The following is a 19843-nucleotide window of genomic DNA, read 5'->3' as shown; positions in this document are numbered from 1 at the left end:
TTTTTTGTGGACCGATTCAACAATCGTGTTAAACTGGATTGCGGCTTCACCACATAATTGGCAAACTTTCGTGGCGAATAGGGTGTCAGAAATTCAAACTTTAACATCCGGTCATAATTGGCGCCACATAAATGGTGCCGATAACCCTGCAGATCTGATTACTAGAGGTTTATTTCCTAAACAACTCATTGATTGCAAATTGTGGTGGTTTGGTCCCGAATGGCTCTCAAAACCACCTACGGACTGGCCACAGACAATCATCGACTTAGGAACTGAAGTTCCAGAAAGACAAAAAACATTAATTACTTCCACCTGTACTACTTTTAAATCGGATTTATTAATCAGATTTTCAAATTTTACCAAGCTTAAAAGAACTGTTGCATGGATCAAGCGTTTTGTAAGTAACTGTAGAAACAAAAGACTTAACAAAGAATTAAAGTCGGGTTTACTAACCATAGAAGAATTGGACGATGCCAACCGCGTAATTATAACGTTAGTTCAACGTGAATCTTTTCAAAAAGAAATTGCTATTTTAAAATCGGGTAAAGAATTGCCAACAAACAACTCGTTACTCTGCTTAAGTCCGTTTTTAGACTCTAATAACATTTTAAGAGTCGGTGGTAAATTACGTAATGCCGTTCTTGCTTATGACAGAAAGCATCAGATTATTTTGCCAAAGAAACATTACTTCACGGAGCTATTAATTCGTCAATATCATATCGCTCACTTACATGCGGGGGCCCAGGCCACACTAACCGCGTTGAGACAAATTTATTGGCCCATCGCTGGACGGGATGCAGTCAGATTCATCCTCAGAAAATGTATTAATTGTTTTAAAGTAAAACCCAAAATTAATTCTGAAAAAATGGGCGATCTACCGGCGGTGCGTCTGCAACAGTACCGGTATCGATCTTTGTGGTCCGATCATCACCAGGATGGCCGTGGTAGAAAACCGAAACACGTTAAGGTGTACATAGCGTTATTTGTTTGCCTCAGCACCAAAGCCGTGCACCTGGAACTTATTTCTGATCTTTCAACCGAAGGTTTTTTAAATGCGCTAAGACGATTTATTTCGCGACGTGGTACTGTTAGTGAAATTTATTCGGATAATGCTACCAATTTCGTAGGTAGCGACCGAAAACTAAAGCAAATCTTTAGAAATGTTTTAAACAAGGAAACATTAAAGTCAAATTTGGCAAACATGAAAGTAAAATGGTGTTTTATTCCCCCCAAAACGCCCAACTTTGGAGGAATTTGGGAAGCCAATATCAAATCGGCAAAATTACATTTAAAAAAGACAATTGGTGATACAATTTTGAATTATGAGGAAATGCACACATTACTTGTCAGAATTGAGGCTTGTCTTAATTCGCGCCCTCTGCTCCCCTTGACCAATGATCCAAACGATCTTTATCCTCTAACACCTGGCCACTTTTTGATTGGGGCTCCGTTAACTGCCCCCGTAGAAGAAGATCTCGAGTCTACAAAGCTGAACCGGCTAACACGGTGGCAGCATGTCGAAAAAATGCGGCAACATTTTTGGCGAAGGTGGCAAAGAGAATACGTATCGCAACTACAACAGAGGTCCAAGTGGCGAGTTATGGGGCCTTCTTCCGTGAAACCGGGCATATTAGTCCTTCTTGTGGAAGATGACGCACCACCTCTTCACTGGCCGCTTGGCCGGGTCCAGGATGTCCACCCAGGAAAGGACGGCGTCGTCCGCGTAGTGACGGTAAAAACTTCAAAGGGTGTCTACAAACGCGGTGTGTCCAAAGTGTGTGCGCTGCCAATAGATGGCCAATAAAAATACTGTACCCGCGAAATGTCAAAGTGCTATTGTGTAGTGAAGTGCGTATGATAACGACCTTTGTGGCTCTTGTGCTGTGCGTACTCACTCAGACTTGCATTTTTATGTGTTTAAATTTACGTTTCTGGATTTTGTACCCTTCATGTTATGTTCAAGTTTATGTTTGCCTCTTAATTTGTACATATGTTGTTGGATTCAAATGGATGCTTATTTTTACGTATATTATTTGACGTGTTGTTAGTACTCAAATTCAATTTCTTTAGCGCATTCCAATCAATGTCATTTCTTGTGTATTTAAAATATGGTACTGTCTGATATGCACTACAGGTTTTGTATGGTTTGTCATCAATCTGTGTGTGTTCTTATTTTTATATTGCTAGTCTAAAATGTACAATTGTAGTGTGAATTGTATGCCTAGAGGCATTCAAGGGCGGCGGCATGTTGCGTGTGCTACAATGTCGTCGGTACGCCTATGTCTTTAGTACGCCTATGTCGTCGGTGTGTCAAAGAAATGTTGCAGCTGCAGGTCTGCAGCCACCCCTTTGACCCGGTTGACCCGTAAAAAATCATTGGGTTTCGATTCGGGGGCGACTTCTTATGTTACACCGACACAGTTAGTTTTTAAGTCAGTCGCTATTAAGTTTTGTCGGGAACATCTAGCACACGGGTGCGCTGATGTAATAATCAATTTTCAATAAAACTGTGTGCCATACACAATTGTTTATAATCTCCCCTCACCGCTACAATTATTTCAAATTTACATGTGGCAAAGATATTTTGTATTTTTTTGGTGTCGGACGTAAACGTTTTCAGTAAGTGTATTTATTTTATTCCTTTTGTAATAACTACCCCAAATTGTATTGATTAAATTCGGGTAAAGTAACACCTGACACTCATTATTAAGAGCAAGATTACAATTTGTCTTGATTATAAAGCGTAATAATTATTTTTGTTTAAATTACGAAGTCACCATGTAATATGAGAATAATTAAGTATTCGGTCATCTTATAAAAAACACTCAAAAATTAAATAATTTCAAAATCTTTTCAAAAATCGATACTAGTATGAAACTAATGAATATTTACTCCAGTGGTGGAAGTAAATTTAATTGTATAAATTTGCAATTAATTTTGTTGGTGTGAAGTTGACAAATTTGTGAAACTGCCCATAATATTCCTAATATTCATACAACATGTGACAACAATCGGTCCAGTAGGTTCGGAGATTACTTGTCTAATAAAATATACAGAAACTAGACACACAGACAGACGAAAAGGGGAGACCACTTTTTTCGTACTTTAGAGGTTATGACACGTCGAGAAAATATGAAAGTCGCAATTCGGCCGATGGACTCGATTCCTATACTTCGTTGTATTACTCATCTCAAGGGTGGAAAGTGACATCTACTTCCATCTCTTGGGTGGAAAGTGACATATCCACCCTTAAGATGGAAGTTTCGTATATAATAGCTCATTTCTAAACTTTTAAAAAGTTTGAAAAGTCACATTACTGATCGATTTTGGCTTCCAAAAAAACCTCTAAATTAGATACTTGTACATGTGAGTTTTTACTTCCCGAGCGTAAGCAAAGGAAGTATTGTAATCGAGTCCGTCGGCCGACTCTCTACTTATGCATTTTCTCCACCTGTCATGACCCCTAGAGGACGAAGAAATAGGTCTCCCGTTTCCGTCTGTCTGCCGTCCCGGATTTTTATTAGACAGATAATCTCCGAAAGTACTGGGCCGATTGTTGTCAAATTTTGTATTTATAATAGGTATATCATGTAGATGGTAAAACGCTAACCAAAAAAATTATCATTGTATTTCAGGAGCGAGACAAGTGCTGTCGAAACAACTTTCGACCAATTTTTTTTTAGATAAAACATTAGCTTGAATATCACACCCACCATTCATAAACATTAACTTAAAAGGTGAAACTCTGGTTATGAATAAAACGGCGTTTCCTCATAACACCGGATGTTAAGAATCGCTATTCTTAAAGACAATACACAAAGTAAAATTTAATATGCTCCAACTCAACAGTGATCCAACCTCAGTGTTAGAAAATATAAATAAAAGTAAACACTTGATGGCTTAATTATTATATTTTCTTATTGCTAGAATTGTGTGTGTATCGTCGATTAACTGCTTCACTCTTATCTTTCTAGGTGTATTGGGTCCAGCAACAACATGAAAAGAAACGAAAAAAGCGGGACTACGTTTTTCGCCCTTCTGTGACCCCATTTTCTCAATACTTCAGCGCTGCAGCGCCAGGTGCTTCACTGCCACACGGTCAACCGCGTTATCGAGCAGCACCCTCAGGCGATTTTCCGGATCCGCTCTTCAAAGAACAATGGTATCTGGTAAGTTGTCATTTCATATATTCCATTTTCAAATTGTTACATGATACTTTCAATGAGATTTTCTTCAGAAATATTGTATAACAATTTTTGGTAAATAAAAAGCAACATATTTTACGAAACTTATCCAACTCAACACGATGACCATAGCATCACCCGTAAACCATGTACCATCTTTAGTTAAACCGTTATCCAAATGATGAAGCATAATCTTGATGCTTTGTAATGTTCTGACATTGCGCCGCACAATTAAGCCGTAATTACGCGGTGAGTTTTTATGTACTCCACGACTGCTAATTCCTCAAGAAAACTAAGAGGGTTTCATCTTAATAACTCACTCGAGAGCTGCTTTCATATCGAGACAGATGAACATTAATTTCACGCCGACTCCACCACTATACGGCTTAACAATAGCATCTAGTTTTAATGCCCGACGTGTACAACGTCTGACACTAAGAGAGATATAAAAGGCAACAATAAATAACTCGTGCAAGCCGAGGTGCATAGGCTTTATATAACAATAAGGTTCTCTCTTCAGCTCTGTACTCTTTATAGGCCGAGAGGGCACGGACGGAATGATTTATCGTTATATTCTTCGCTGTCAGGTTAGCGGTTATTGGTGTCATATCCTCCAGGATAATGGACTATTCATGCCCGATCCTCCGGGCTCAGATGTTGGTGCTTGAGTGTCCTTTCAACGAAGACGTTCACGGTTCTCTTATGTCACGATGTGTAGTATACGCGCAATTAGGTACCTTTAGTAGTAACGTATACGTATACGGTAATCGTTTTCTAATGGCTTCATCACGTTGTTATTTTCTGTCATTACAAATGATTAAATCACACTGAATTAAAAGTAAATTCGACACCTTTAAGTTCCACTGAAGATGAAGTAAATTTTATTTTTGGCTACAAAACAAATGAGAAACCGTTTTTAATTACACTTTTTCGTAAATAATTAAGAGCACAGTTGAGTTTAAAATGTTTTAAATGTGATGTTAATTATTGTTTTATCTGCTCCAACAAACAAATATCTCTTTGAAGTTTTAGCACACCTTTTAGAAAAAACAAAAACGCTAAATTGTGTTTGTGCAAGTTTAACTCTGATTTTTGACTGATTCAAGTCGAATTTTGGTACCAGTTTAACAACAGTGCAGTGGTGTTTAGAACAGTACATGGGAAGATATTCTGTGATTTTCTTTAAATCCCGCGTGTCTTATCAATTGCTCTTTTTGTCTGCTGTTATCTTGTTTCGTATTGAGGCGAGTCACTGTAGATTCAAAATTCTTCGTCTGAAGACGAGAACACCCTCAAAAGGGATAGGCGTCATAAGAGCACTATGTTAAGATGGGGGAGAATCTTTGTTCTCCTCTTTTTCCAGCCTAACACCAAGTTGTTATTTTAAGTGCTATTAGAGTTGTAAAATTTATTGTGGCTCTAAGTTTTTCATCAAAAAATCTCATCTTCGCGTCGCGAATGTCATACGATGGCTATCACAGTTAACAGTACTGAAGGAAATGTACGTTGTTTTTTAATCCTGCAAAACGTGTTATTTTCTCCAAGGCTTGCCTGTGCAGCAGTCCCCCACAGAGTTATAGAGGAAATGGTCAAGCAATTAAGTTTTACTTCGGTTTCCTTTTTTTTTTTTTTTTTCTTACATTTATGTCAAACCTAACGAATAAATAGATCTTCCATCCTCACTTGTTTTAAAATATGACGAAAAGAACTACTGAATTTACTACCAACATTACTATAAAGAACCCTAATAATAATGGTCAGACAGCAATTCCACCAAAACTAGGAACTAGACGACGTACACAGGACGACGGTTAACTGAGCAGAATCTCATGGACTTATCACTTAGCCCACTTATACATGAGGAAAATACTCAGCAAGAGCAACCAACGAAAAAGATAAGCTTTCATATTCCATTGAAACTTTAAACCCTATTTCTGACTTGTGGTATCTAGCCAAACAGCTCCTTGAGAATGCCCAATCCCCACGCAACTTTGAGAAAAATCAACTGGAAAAGTGGATCTGTTGACACTGACTCATAGATATACAACTGACGTACAAGGTGTAATAGACATGTTGTTTGATATATTTCCTGTGGTTCAACACAAAAGCGTAAAGAATCGCTGTAAGAAAATCCAGAAATGTTTAAGGTGTTTCTTGCAAAACTGGTGCTTCTAAGTGAAACTGAGCGCATAGAGTTATTAATGATTATGGGTTACGGTGACAAAAGAGGAAGTTTTACTCAAGTAGTAACACTTTTCAGTGAAATTCATCCTGACGAAAAACCATTTCTAAGTCGACGGTTTCGAAAACCCTACGAAGATTTAATGAAACTGGAAGTCTTAAAGAACGTCCAAAACTTGCCTGGTGAAAAACTGCTCCAAATACCGTTAATGTCCTCTTAGACGCAACAGAAAATCCCAAAACGTCAGTGCAGCAATCAGCACTGAATCACAATGTTAGTAGAAAATCAATTCAAAAAATTGGTCTAAAGAGTTTAGACAGTACTGCCCTCGCTGTCGGAAACGTGGCGACTGCATGCTTATTGTGTTTTTTTTCACAGTAGATTTCAAAGCATTCGGTTTTGTAGTTCCTGAGTAAATCAGTAAAATAAATTTACGCATTCATTAATTTTTTTTTTGAGTCACCCTGTATATGCAAATCCAAAAAATATTACAAGTACAGACTCATTATATTTTGTACATTTTAGATAGGATTTAATATGAGTAGACGTACAAAATATGATGAGTTTGTACTTGTGATTTGTCATTCCATTAATATTTTTTGGATATGCGTATACAGAGTGACCCAAAAAAAATTATCATTGTATTTCAGGAGCGAGGGAAGTTCTGTCGAAACAACTTTCGACCAATTTTTTTTTCGTATGTTGATGTATCAGAGCTACTATATAATACAATTTCTACAATTAATAGTGAAAAAACAATTTTCTTACAGCCCTTTACACCTATCGAGGCAATAACATTAATATTAAAGACCACAAGAAAAACTATGCCTGGAATTGATAATATTGAAGACCGGGCACTTAAAGGCAGTGGCAGTTGCTTTAGCTGAACCTCTATGTTATTTCATAAATTAATCCTGGGAGAAAGGAGTTTTTCCCAACAGCTTGAAACATTCCAAGTGTGTACCAATATTTAAAAAAGGGGGTTCAAAATTCAACATATCAGATTATAGGTCAGTGTGTATACAAAGTCAGATGTGTAAAGTTTTAGAGGCGGCTTTTTTAGAAAGATGATTATTTTTTCTTGAAAAAAATAATCTATTTTAATATAATATATACATTTATTTACGGAAAATTACCTTATTACAAATAAAGAATTACATATTCAATGCAGATCGCACATTACGTTTAAAAGTTAATATATTTGTGGAAAAAAAGTCAATACTTCCACAGTACTCATTAGTAACTGAGATCAATCTACTTACTGTGTTTTTGTTTCCATAATTTGTCCTATGAGATGATCTATTTAATAAGTCACTATGTCTAAGATTCCTCGAAGGAACATTATATGCAAACAAAGACAAAACACCTGGACAATTACAAATATTATTTAAAAGTTTGAACATGAAGCAGAGGTCAAAATAATTTCTACGTGTCTTTAAGGCGGATAATCCAAAATAACAAAGTAATTGACAATAATCACTAGATCTATAATTGATATTATACTTAAAACATAAAAATCTGACAAAACGTTTCTGAACATTCTCTAGTCTTTGTATGTTAACTTCAACGTAAGGAGACCAAATTAATGACCCGTACTCCAAAAGAGATCGTACAAGGGAACAATATAGAAGTACAAGCGTTCTCATATTGCTAAATTCGTTGCATTGTCTTAACAGGAAACCCAGTATTTTATTACCTTTGTTCACAATATTTTCAATATGACTATTGAAAAGAAGAAAATTACTAAAAGTTACACCCAGGTCATTAATTTGCTCTACAGTTGATAATTCGTCCACGTCAATAAAATAAGACTGTCGCATCATTAGTCTTTTACGAGAAAACCTTACAAGTTTACATTTAGATTTGTTTAACTCAAAATCATTAGATCGACACCAATTGACAAAGCTGTTCAGTTCATTTTGAAGTTTGATACTATCTAAAATTGAGGTAATGCGGTAGAATATTTTTACATCGTCCGCAAAGAGCAAAAAACGACAATCCTGGAAGGCGGATTTCACGTCGTTCATAAATAAGATAAAAAGTAAGGGCCCCAAGTGAGAACCCTGGGGAACTCCTGATGAAACATCAATAAGTCGAGACTTGATGTTAGATGTCTTCACTCTTTGCTTACGGCCAGTAAGGTAGGATTGAATCCATGATAACAAAGGGTCACTAATTCCCATACATTTAAGTTTAATTATAAGTTTCGAGATATTCACGCGATCGAAAGCTTTCTTTATGTCTGTATACACACAATGAACGTCATAACCAAGCTCAACATTATCAATTAGGTATTGCGTAAATTCTAAAAGATTGGTGCTGGTGGAGCGACCCGCCATAAACCCATGTTGTTCATCAATAATAACATTTTTTGTTAGGCGTGATAGCACATTAGTTATTAACGATTCGAAAACTTTAGCCATGGTAGGTAAAATACAAATACCTCTATAATTTTCTACCAGGTTTAAGCTTCCACTCTTGTGAATTGGAACAATATCCGCCAACTTCCATAGAGCTGGAAAGACTCCAGATTTTAATGATCTTGTAAAAATCAGCTTCAAAGGAAAAGATAATGCTGAAGAGCACAGCTTTATGAAAGCAGACGGAAGAGCGTCAGGTCCAAGCGACCAATTCATCTCGAGGTTAGAGAGTGACTTTTCGATTTCATCTACTGAGATGTCGACGTGACTTATATCTAAAATATCACCTGTAAATGGTGTGTCACTTTTTACGTTAGTATTATAATTAACATACACTTTTTCAAAATGGTTTGCGAATGCATTACATATGTCAGGGGCAGTATCAATCTTTCTATCGTCAATATGTAAACTTTTAGGAAAGGATTTACAAGATTTTTTAGAATTAACATAATTCCAGAAGGACTTTACATTATCAGTAATATTACTTTCAATTTTGTCCCTATAAGTTTTCTTGCACTTTGCAATTTCCACCTTACATCTACGTCTTAAATCACAGAAAGCCACATAATTATCAGCAGTACCCTTTTTTTTATATTGCTTATGTGCTATTTTTTTATCAGTTATAAGCTTCCTGGTGCTTTTATCAAACCACTTAGGAAAACTTTTAGGTCTAACTTGATGAACAGGAACAAAGAATTCAACAACTGAATATAATATATCATATAATGCTTCAACACAATTGTTAGATATGTTAGATATCTAGTATGTTTAGAGACTTACTTTTGTCATGTAAAATAAATAGTTACAGAAATTAAATATATTAGAGAACACTCCAATTTGTAAAGACCGTACCGTTTTCTATACAAACATAACAAATATTGGCGACGAGGATGCCGAATGAAGCTACGACGAGGATGTTGAATGAAACTACTCCAAGTAATACTTTCAAAGCTACTTTAAATATTGAACCTTTTCGACCTTCAATGAATTGGCTGAATTGGATTAGAAGATTAAAAGGTGATTTCAAACTTTTTCAAGTTAAAGACGTGGATTACGCTCCGGGATTATTACATTATATTGGACATGAAGCATTTGATGTCATTTGTGACAAATGCTCGCCTGACGATCCGTACAGCAAATCATTTGAGGAAATAATACAAATACTACAAGAATTTTACGCACCGAAACCGTTAGAAATTGCCGAGAATTATCGTTTTCATCAGCGTAACCAAATGGAGGGAGAATCATTACAAGATTACGTTGTGGCGATTCAGAAATTAGCGATAAACTGTAATTTTGGAGAATATTTGAAAACTGCGTTAAGAAATAAGTTCGTTTTCGGTCTAAAAAGTAATAGAATTCGCTGCAGACTATTGGAGATGGACAAATTAACATTTGACGATACAGTGAAAATAGCCCATGCGATGGAAATGTCAGAAAAAGATGCAAATAAAGAAATACTAAATACATCAATGAACTATGTTACACTTAGAGAAAAGAAGAAAGGTGGTACGAAAAATACGTCTAGAACTTCTTCTATACTAGAGGAGAGTACGAAGACAAAAAAATTACAATCCATTCAACCGAAGTTTACGTCGCGAAATTCTAATTCCAATATTAAATGTTACAGGTGTGGAGGAAACCATCTAGCTTCAAATTGTCAATTACCTAAGAATACAAAGTGCAGATTTTGTGGGACCCTTGGTCACATCCAAAAAGTTTGTTTTAAGCGAATAAATAATAGTAACGAATTTGGTGCAGTACCAACTCACCAGGTGGAAGCAGAGGAGGAAATAAATCAATTAGACCATACTCACTTTAGAGATAAGTACACAATTTCTTTAAATATTAGTGGGAAATGGATTAAATTTGAAATTGATTCAGGTAGTGCTGTCACAGTTATGTCAAAATTACAATTCAAAAAAATGTTTCCAAATACGACCATTAATAGTACCGTTACAAAATTATTTACTTTCTGTAATACTGAAGTAACGACTGAGGGATACGCAAATGTTATTGTCAACCACAAAAATCAACAATATAATTTAAATATCTATCTTACTGATACAAATAAAATGCCTTTACTTGGTCGAGAGTGGATTAGACAATTACAATTGTTAAAATTAGACACCTTACATACAATTGACGTTCATAAGGAAGAAATAGATTCCCGAGTACAATTTTTGTTAGAAAAATACAATTCAATTACAGAGACAAAATTAGCAAAAATTACAGGGATACAAGCAAAGTTAACATTAAAATCTAATACGGTTCCAGTTTATATTAAAGCTCGTCCAATTCCATTTAAACTTAAACAGTTAGTAGAAAATGAAATAGATAAGTTAGTTGAGGAAGGAGTTTTGATTAAAGTTAATACATCAGATTGGGCTACACCCATCGTTCCGATTTTAAAAAGTAATAATACCGTTAGAATTTGTGGGGACTTTAAAGTTACATTAAATCCACATTTGATAGTAGATGATCATCCATTACCTACAACCGATGAATTATTTGCTACTATGGCAGGGGGTAAAAAATTCACAAAAATTGACTTAAAACAAGCTTATTTACAATTAGAACTTAGACCGGAAGACCAACATTTACTTACAATTAATACACACAAAGGACTATTTCAATGTACAAGATTATTGTTTGGTATTGCCAGTGCCCCAGCTATTTGGCAAAGGGAAATGGAAAATATCCTAAATGGCATACCGGGAGTTTCAGTTTTCCTTGATGATATTAGAATTACTGGTCCTGACGATTTGATCCATATACAAAGATTAGAAGAAGTATTAAAAAGACTTCATAAATATAATATAAAAATTAACACCGATAAATGTGAATTTTTTAAAAAAGAAATAAATTATTGTGGATATAAGATCGATGAAAAGGGAATACACAAATGTAAAAATAAAATTGATGCTATCGATAAAATGCCCAGACCTGCAAATAAAAGTGAATTGCGTTCTTTTATTGGAATGATTAATTATTATGGAAAATTTATAAAAAACCTAAGTACGATTTTATACCCTTTAAATCAATTATTACGAGAAAATGTTTCATTCACGTGGTCAAAAGAATGTGAAGAAGCATATTTATTAGCAAAGGAAGAATTTAAATCCGACACAATTTTAGCACATTACGATTCTAATTTACCACTTACAGTGGCTACAGATGCAAGTTCATATGGTGTAGGAGCTGTACTTTCACAAATACAGCCAGATGGTTCAGAAAGAGTTATACAGTACGCATCTCAAACACTAAACGATACACAAAAAAAAATATTCACAAATCGATAAAGAAGCTTACGGTATAATATTTGCAATAAAAAAATTTCATCAATACTTATACGGAAATAAATTCATATTAATTACAGACCATCAACCATTAGTTCAAATTTTCTCTCCAACCAAACCTTTACCAATTTACAGCGCAATGAGAATGCAACATTATGCCTTATTCCTACAAGGATTTAATTACGATATTAAATACAGAAATACGAAAAATCATTCAAATGCTGATTGCCTTTCCAGACTTCCACAATCACATACGCGAGAATCACAATTTGATGTAGTAGATGTTTTTCAAATACAAACGATAGAGACGTTACCAGTAAATATCGCTGAACTACAAAAAGAATCAGTGAGGGATAAGGAATTAAGTACAGTGATAAACAAATTACAAAAAGGTGAACTAAAAGAATCTATGTTATTTAATATAGACATAAAAGAATTTAGTGTACAACAAAATATTTTATTACGAGGACACCGAGTAGTTTTACCAAAGACACTACGAAATCGCGTGTTACAAGAATTACATTTGGGGCATTTTGGCATCGTGAAAACGAAGGCCTTAGCTCGCAGTTATTGTTGGTGGCCAAATATCGATCGCGATATTGAGAATCTTATTAAAAACTGTAACGCTTGTCAACAAGTTCGTAATAACCAAAAAAAAGTAGAAAATCACATTTGGGAACCGGCTAGTGCTCCATTTGAGAGAGTACATTTCGATTTCGCAGGACCTTTCCATAATAAATATTTCGCAATTTTAATTGACGCATACTCAAAATTTCCATTTGTAAGAATATTATCAGATATTACAACACTGAGTACAATAAAATTTTGCAGAGAAATTTTTGCAACATTTGGAATACCCCAAGTTTTTGTGAGTGATAATGGTACACAATTATGTTCACATGAATTTAATAAATTCCTTTTTAGTAACAATATTATTCATAAAAGAATAGCGCCGTTCAATCCTGCAACTAACGGACAAGTAGAAAGATTTGTACAAAGTCTGAAGAAAAGTCTAGTTAGTTTAAATATAGATTCCCAAAATACAGATGAGGTAAATCTACAAAGAATGCTAATGCATTACAGAATTACACCACATAGTACAACTAATAAAAGTCCTTCAGAATTATTGTTCGGTAGACAAATTCGAAACAGATTAGATTTAATGTTACCAAATGCAATTTCAACGAAAATAAGTAATGTTAACAAAAATAATAAAATTAGAACTGTATCAGTAGGTGATAGAGTACAGTGTAGAAATTATACCTCAAAACAAAGATGGTGTGTAGGAAAAGTTGTTAAAAGATTAGGAAAATTACACTATTTGATTCAGCTAGACGATAATCGTACCTGGAAACGTCACATTAATCAAATTATTAAATTGCCTTTAAATGATAATCAAAAAGTCCATTTCGACACAGTGTTCTCGAGAAACAATGTACCGCCAAGTAACCAAGTTGATAACTACAATTCACCTATGCTTACACCTGGTATACCTGATGGAAGAACGTTACCAAGGTTTCCAAATTCAAATAATCATAATGTTCCGAATGAAACTAGACAGGTTTCTGAAGTAACCAATGTTACATTTAGCCAAGATATTGTAACCAGTCCGGAACCAACGCCGGTAGTTAGTCAACCCAGCATTCCACAAATAGTCGCAGAAACGAGGCCCAAAAGATGGAATAGAGGTTGCTTACCAAGAAGATTATTAGATTTCGAAGTAGGAAAGTAGAAGTGAAGAAAGTTGGGAATTTGAAGTTGTCCTGACAGGAGAGGGTGTTAGATATGTTAGATATCTAGTATGTTTAGAGACTTACTTTTGTCATGTAAAATAAATAGTTACAGAAATTAAATATATTAGAGAACACTCCAATTTGTAAAGACCGTACCGTTTTCTATACAAACATAACAACAATCATCAACAGTCTCTAAGTGATTTAAAAACAGCCAGTTAATGCTATTTAAATAGTGATTAATATCTACATATGAGGCAATTTTAAAATTAGCAATATTATAACTAGAGTAAAATTCTTCTTCAAGTGCACAAAAATCTGGAATACTTACAGTCAGAGCTGGATGATAAAAATCATTGTCAATTAGAGGATCACAGATGTTACAAGTTATACTATCATAATTAGAAAACACTAAATCAAGAATCGAACCAGCCCCATTAGGGTGAGGATTATACTGACCAAAACCACTGAACACATAACTATCACAGAATAACGCATCACGATTCCTACTTCCGCAGACAGGAGATAGACCACTGCCAACGTCAGAGCAAATCCATTTGGTAGAAGGAAGATTAAAATCGCCTACCACAAGAACAGTAGACTCCGGATGACTGGACACGATGAATTCCATTGATGCACAATGATCAGCGTAAATCTCTATAGGGGACTTTGGTGGAATGTAGGCCGTACCCAATATAAGGCTTTTATTGCTGATGGTAACATTAATCCATAATTCTTCTTTATTTTTAGTATCAATGTCAAGCTGGTGTGAGCATAAAGATTTAAGTACTGCGATCAGAACTCCACCACCCCGGGACATTGAAGTGACTTCGACTGATCGATCTTTCCTAAAAACACAATATCGATCATCAATGAATTCGCTGTCAAAGAAACCATCGCATAGCCAGGTTTCCGTAAAAATGATAATGGGATACTCCTCGCACAGAATATTTTCAAACATCTTAGCAAGCTTAGTCCGGAGTCCACGAACGTTTTGATAATAAACTGTTAATGGATCTAAGTCATACTTGTGCCATCCTGGGGAAGCGTCTGAAAATTTTGGCTTTTGGATGATGTATTAAAATATTTTCTGACAGCCACACCTTTAGGCCAAAAGTTCGAGTCTAAAAGAGTTTTTACATAAATTGAATCTATAGTCACCTTAAAAGAACTATACGATTCAGGATAACGAGATGACAATTTTAATAATTTTATGTTGGGTTTAATGTTATCTATTTGCAAAGATAACGACTGAAATTTATCTTCCACAAATGTTTTTATTTGGTCCTCAGATATATTCGGATTTACTCTTGTAACATGCAAAGAAGATCTCTTTACTACTCTCGCAATAGCAAAGTCATCACCACTTTCAGAAGAGAAAGATGGTCCATTACCTATGATCAAGGATTTACTTTTTCTTGGAACAGGAACGGTTTTCTTTGATAAATAATGTTTACTGTCATTCACAACTTCTTCCGTATGCAATTGGGTGTTATCAGTCATTATAGGTTGAAGGATCTTCGCACTATTTTTATCAGTTTTAGTTTTCTTATCATCTTGTGATAATGGAACAGACTCATCCTTGCTTAAAACTGTAACCTGCTCGGATAATAGCTTAATACGATCCCGAAGTTCTGCTATTATCAGGTCTTTCTGCTTAACTATGTAATTGAAAATAGATATGTCTATTTTCTTGTCTGGCCCACTTAACAGCTCGACTGCATCAAAAAATGCAGCGTCGTCATCACTACTCGAAGAATCACCACAACAATTGAACAATGCAGAATCTAGCAGTGGATTGTTGGACACTATTTTCGCACACTTTGGATGATAAGAACTGCCACAAATTTGACATTTAGTCGCATTCACTACTTTAGATTTACATCTGTTACAGCTAAGAGCACCTTGAGCTGAACCACTCGCACCACCCGCCATCTTGTCTATTATCAGATACTCAACATGGTTTCAGGAAAAATAAAACGACACATACTGCACTTTCGGTGATAGTGGTTTTTATTCATGATGCACAAAGTGGGAGGAATGAGGCTGTTGCACTTTTGTTTGATTTAACTCATGCATTCGATACGGTTGACCATGACTTGCTATTAAAGAGGGTTTGGGGAATAGGAATAAGAGGAGTTGCACATTCATGGATTAGGTCTTATTTGTAAAATCGCACCCGAAGTGTAAATATAAAGAACTGTACATCCAGGAGCAGATCTATAGAAGGTGGGGTTCCTCAAGGGTCACTATTAGGACCTATTCTGGATTCTGGATTCTTAATTATGGGGGCTGGCCGTAGCCAGCCGGCATTTAGGCCTCGCCTTTGGGCCCATTGTACCTTCCCCAAGTCCATATCAGGGTGTTTTCCCGCTCCTCTACTCGTCAAGCCACCCAACTACTTGAACGTACCTACTTGAGTAATGCAGAGGGTGGAAACTCCCTAATTTTTGCCATACTAGGCCAGATGTCTAGGAGCTATTTTATTTATTATGTTTAGCAATGATTTATCTCTTGCATGTGGTAAATATGGTAAAATAGTAAACTACGCGAATGATACAGGCATATACTTGTATCGAGTGGCATTGTACAAAATTTAATGATAGCTGTAATGTTGAATCTAAACAATTTCATGAGTATAGTAAAGTGAATGGACTGCATTTAAACAAAAAGAAAACCTGTTATATCCGTTTACTCCCTAAAAATGTTACAATTGATAGTAGTCTGCTTCTACTCTACGTTTTGATAACTTGTCAAGACGGTCGACTGAATGTATAAAAATATTAGGTTTAATTTTTGATTCTAAATTGAAATGAAATGGCATTCTCATATTAATTAGTTAACACAGAAAATTAGGAAAAATTGTTACTTATTCCGATGTTTGCGTAATTGTGTTTCTTCTCATATTTTAAGATCTGTCTATTTTGCTATTGTTCAATCGCGCCTTACTTACGGTATTCTTTTTCGATTTACAAATGAATTTCTCAAAGTTGGAGATTGGTAAACAAAATGTAAATTATATCGGTGTACTTTGCTACAATGAAGTCAGAAAAGTGATCAAGGATTGTGACTTAATGAGTATTAGTTTATTTAAGAAAAAAGTTCGTAGCCATTTAAGCAGTAGAGCCTATTGTAGCATAGATGAATTTTTGTGTTCCCAATTTTGACTAGACCTATGTACTGTAGAAGTATTTGTGTAACAATAAACTTAAACTTACTACCAAATGTAAAATTTTTATCTTATTCATTAAATTTTTATAAAGAAACAATTTTTGTGATCTCAGCAGGCGTGCAAAATTTCTTCATTCTCAGATTATCTCGTTAACTGCAGTTGACATATTTTAATTGATCATAGGCATGGGCAGGATATATTCTTTTTACACGTCTTAACAGAATTATTGTAATCACTGAGTCTTCAACATTTAATTATGTTTATGGAATCGTAAATATTACTTCTGTCTAAACGTATTAATCAGTGTCCATCCACTACTTTACACTTTTTTTTACGAAGACATTTAGAATTGGAAAATCACCGGGGAAAAGTCCTTGCCATTTATTATGTTTTAAGTATTTCAGGAAAGTACATTGAGATGATTAAAAAAAATATGTTTGTTTCAACAAATACGGCACAACTTGATGTCACTGATATCTTCTGAAATACTCGAACTACGAATATATCGGAAATGTGCTTTCATAACATTTTTCCTTGAAATTATTATTCTCCATTCCGTCTTACACATTTAACCTTAACAGTTCAGCAACTCAAATTGAGTCAGACATCCCAAGTTAGAAATTCTAATTTGACGAATTTTGTTAACAATACAGGTTCATTATTTCTTCAACATCTTGGATTCTATCGGTACGTCAAGTTTAGTAGTAACTAACAGCACTATGTGTAGGCGTCGGAAAAAGTTGCAGATTTTCGTATACAGGGTGTCCCAGAATTCGCGCCATTCTCGTGAATGACATGTTCCCTGTCCCGAACTGTGCCGTAATTCGCAAAAAGAATTGTCCAGGCTTTAACCGTGTGAGAACTGGGAGGCGATTAAGTTGACCAATAGAGAGGCTGCTTTTATATCCCAACGTTTCTATGTTCAAAGTTACCTATGCCAAGAACAAAAAATCGGGTAATACTAAAGTTGAATGAATTTTTTCCGAATCCCCCTCCGTCAACAAAAGGAAACATAAGTGTGGTTATAAATTTAATCATTTTGACAATTGTTTGTCATAAACTGTCACGAAATTCATCACTGACCTGAAGAGACGCTTCTGCGCCAAAGATGACTGATTAATGTACACAGAGACATCAAGGTTTACTTTAAGGCAAGTAGCATGGGATAGAAGTTATTTCTGCTGCCATTCTAGTTAAATTGTGTTTAACTGGGCTGTACATGTCATAAGAGAAGCTGTTTCATTTCATCGTAGGCAAATAATACATTTATTACTATTCTACATAGAGTAGCTACCGAAGAGCAGGTATTAGACGTCATTTTCTTAGAGCCCCGTGAATAATCGTCGGCACCCAGACCAACATGTGTTTCACCGATTGTTACATCGAGCAAGAGAAGATGGATCTTTTCAACCTAGTCGGAAAGGCCGTGCTGGGGCTCCACGGAATGTACGTGTAGGTGCTGAAGAGCAAGTGTTAGAAAACATGGAAGCGGATCCTAGGAGAAGTGTCCTCTACGTAGCGCAAATGAGTGGATGCCCAAGATCGACCACTCATCGTATCCTTCAAGAGAGAAGACTGCATTCTTATCATTACACGAGAGTGCAGCATCTGCGACCAACCGACTACCCATTTCCAAATATTCTTTATACTAGTATGAATAAGACATAAGTGGTATTGGTACTGATTTGTTTATAGTTTGTATTGTTCTTAAAAAAAAATGCAACTACGATTTTTGTTATAATTTTTATTCGTACCTTTTCAATCTCTAGAAAGTACTCACAACTTTAAAGAAACTGTTTTAAATCATCATGTGCAACATAAATATTATTCTTGAATAAGCCTCAGTTTTCAGTATCTCCCCCACATGACTGACACCACAGCAGATACCTATGATCTTAATACACAAGAGAAGTGGAGTCTTTTCTTTTTTTCGTTGCTTAGATTAGGTATCAACAACAAAGCTGTTCAGTAAAAATTGATACTGTTATTGAAAATCATAAGCACCGATTAATCGAAAGCGATATTTATGTTTTAATACACTTAATAACGTTCATTGAATGGACATGTGGTACTCTTTTTTAGAAATAACGATAAACTTAATATCAGGCATATGATGCATAGTGAATTCTGAAAATGTACTAATTTTCGTTAAAAAGAACAAAACATTATTCACGGGGCTCTAAGAAAATGACTTCTAATACCTGCTCTTCGGTATCTACACTATGTAGAATAGTAATAAATGTATTATTTGCCTACGATGAAATGAAACAGCTTCTCTTATGACATGTACAGCCCAGTTAAACACAATTTAACTAGAATGGCAGCAGAAATAACTTCTGTCCCATGCTACTTGCCTTAAAGTAAACCTTGATGTATTTGTGTACATTAATCAGTCATCTTTGGCGCAGAAGCATCTCTTCAGGTCAGTGATGAATTTCGTGACAGTTAATGACAAACAATTGTCAAAATGATTAAATTTATAACCACACTTATGTTTCCTTTTGTTGACGGAGGGGGATTCGGAAAAAATTCATTCAACTTTAGTATTACCCGATTTTTTGTTCTTGGCATAGGTAACTTTGAACATAGAAACGTTGGGATATAAAAGCAGCCTCTCTATTGGTCAACTTAATCGCCTTCCAGTTCTCACACGGTTAAAGCCTGGACAATTCTTTTTGCGAATTACGGCACAGTTCGGGACAGGGAACATGTCATTCACGGGAATGGCGCGAATTCTGGGACACCCTGTATTTGATTAAACCTAGTTACCTAATATGTCTGACATGATATAAAAAAAATTAACCGACAACATCAGCATGACATAGAGGGCTAGTAAGAAAACTGAAACAATAC

The 19843-nt window shown here is 35.3% G+C and overlaps 1 protein-coding gene across 3 annotated transcripts in view; it reads left to right on the top strand.

Moving 5' to 3' along the window:
* Positions 1-19843, top strand: part of LOC135126635 (furin-like protease 2) — a 429769-nt gene that overhangs the window by 291652 nt on the left and 118274 nt on the right. For all 3 annotated transcript variants that reach the window (XM_064052673.1, XM_064052672.1, XM_064052674.1), the window contains one exon: positions 3975-4169. In XM_064052673.1, the coding sequence (XP_063908743.1) occupies positions 3975-4169 (195 nt within the window). The remainder of the gene's footprint in view (positions 1-3974; positions 4170-19843) is intronic.

Source organism: Zophobas morio, unplaced genomic scaffold, assembly GCF_036711695.1.
Source record: "Zophobas morio isolate AGI-343-1 ecotype UQ-CSIRO unplaced genomic scaffold, CSIRO_AGI_Zmor_V1 ptg000011l, whole genome shotgun sequence".
NCBI lineage: Eukaryota > Metazoa > Arthropoda > Insecta > Coleoptera > Tenebrionidae > Zophobas > Zophobas morio.
The sequence above is the reverse complement of the archived record's forward strand: the minus strand, read 5'-3'. Positions and strand labels throughout refer to the sequence as shown.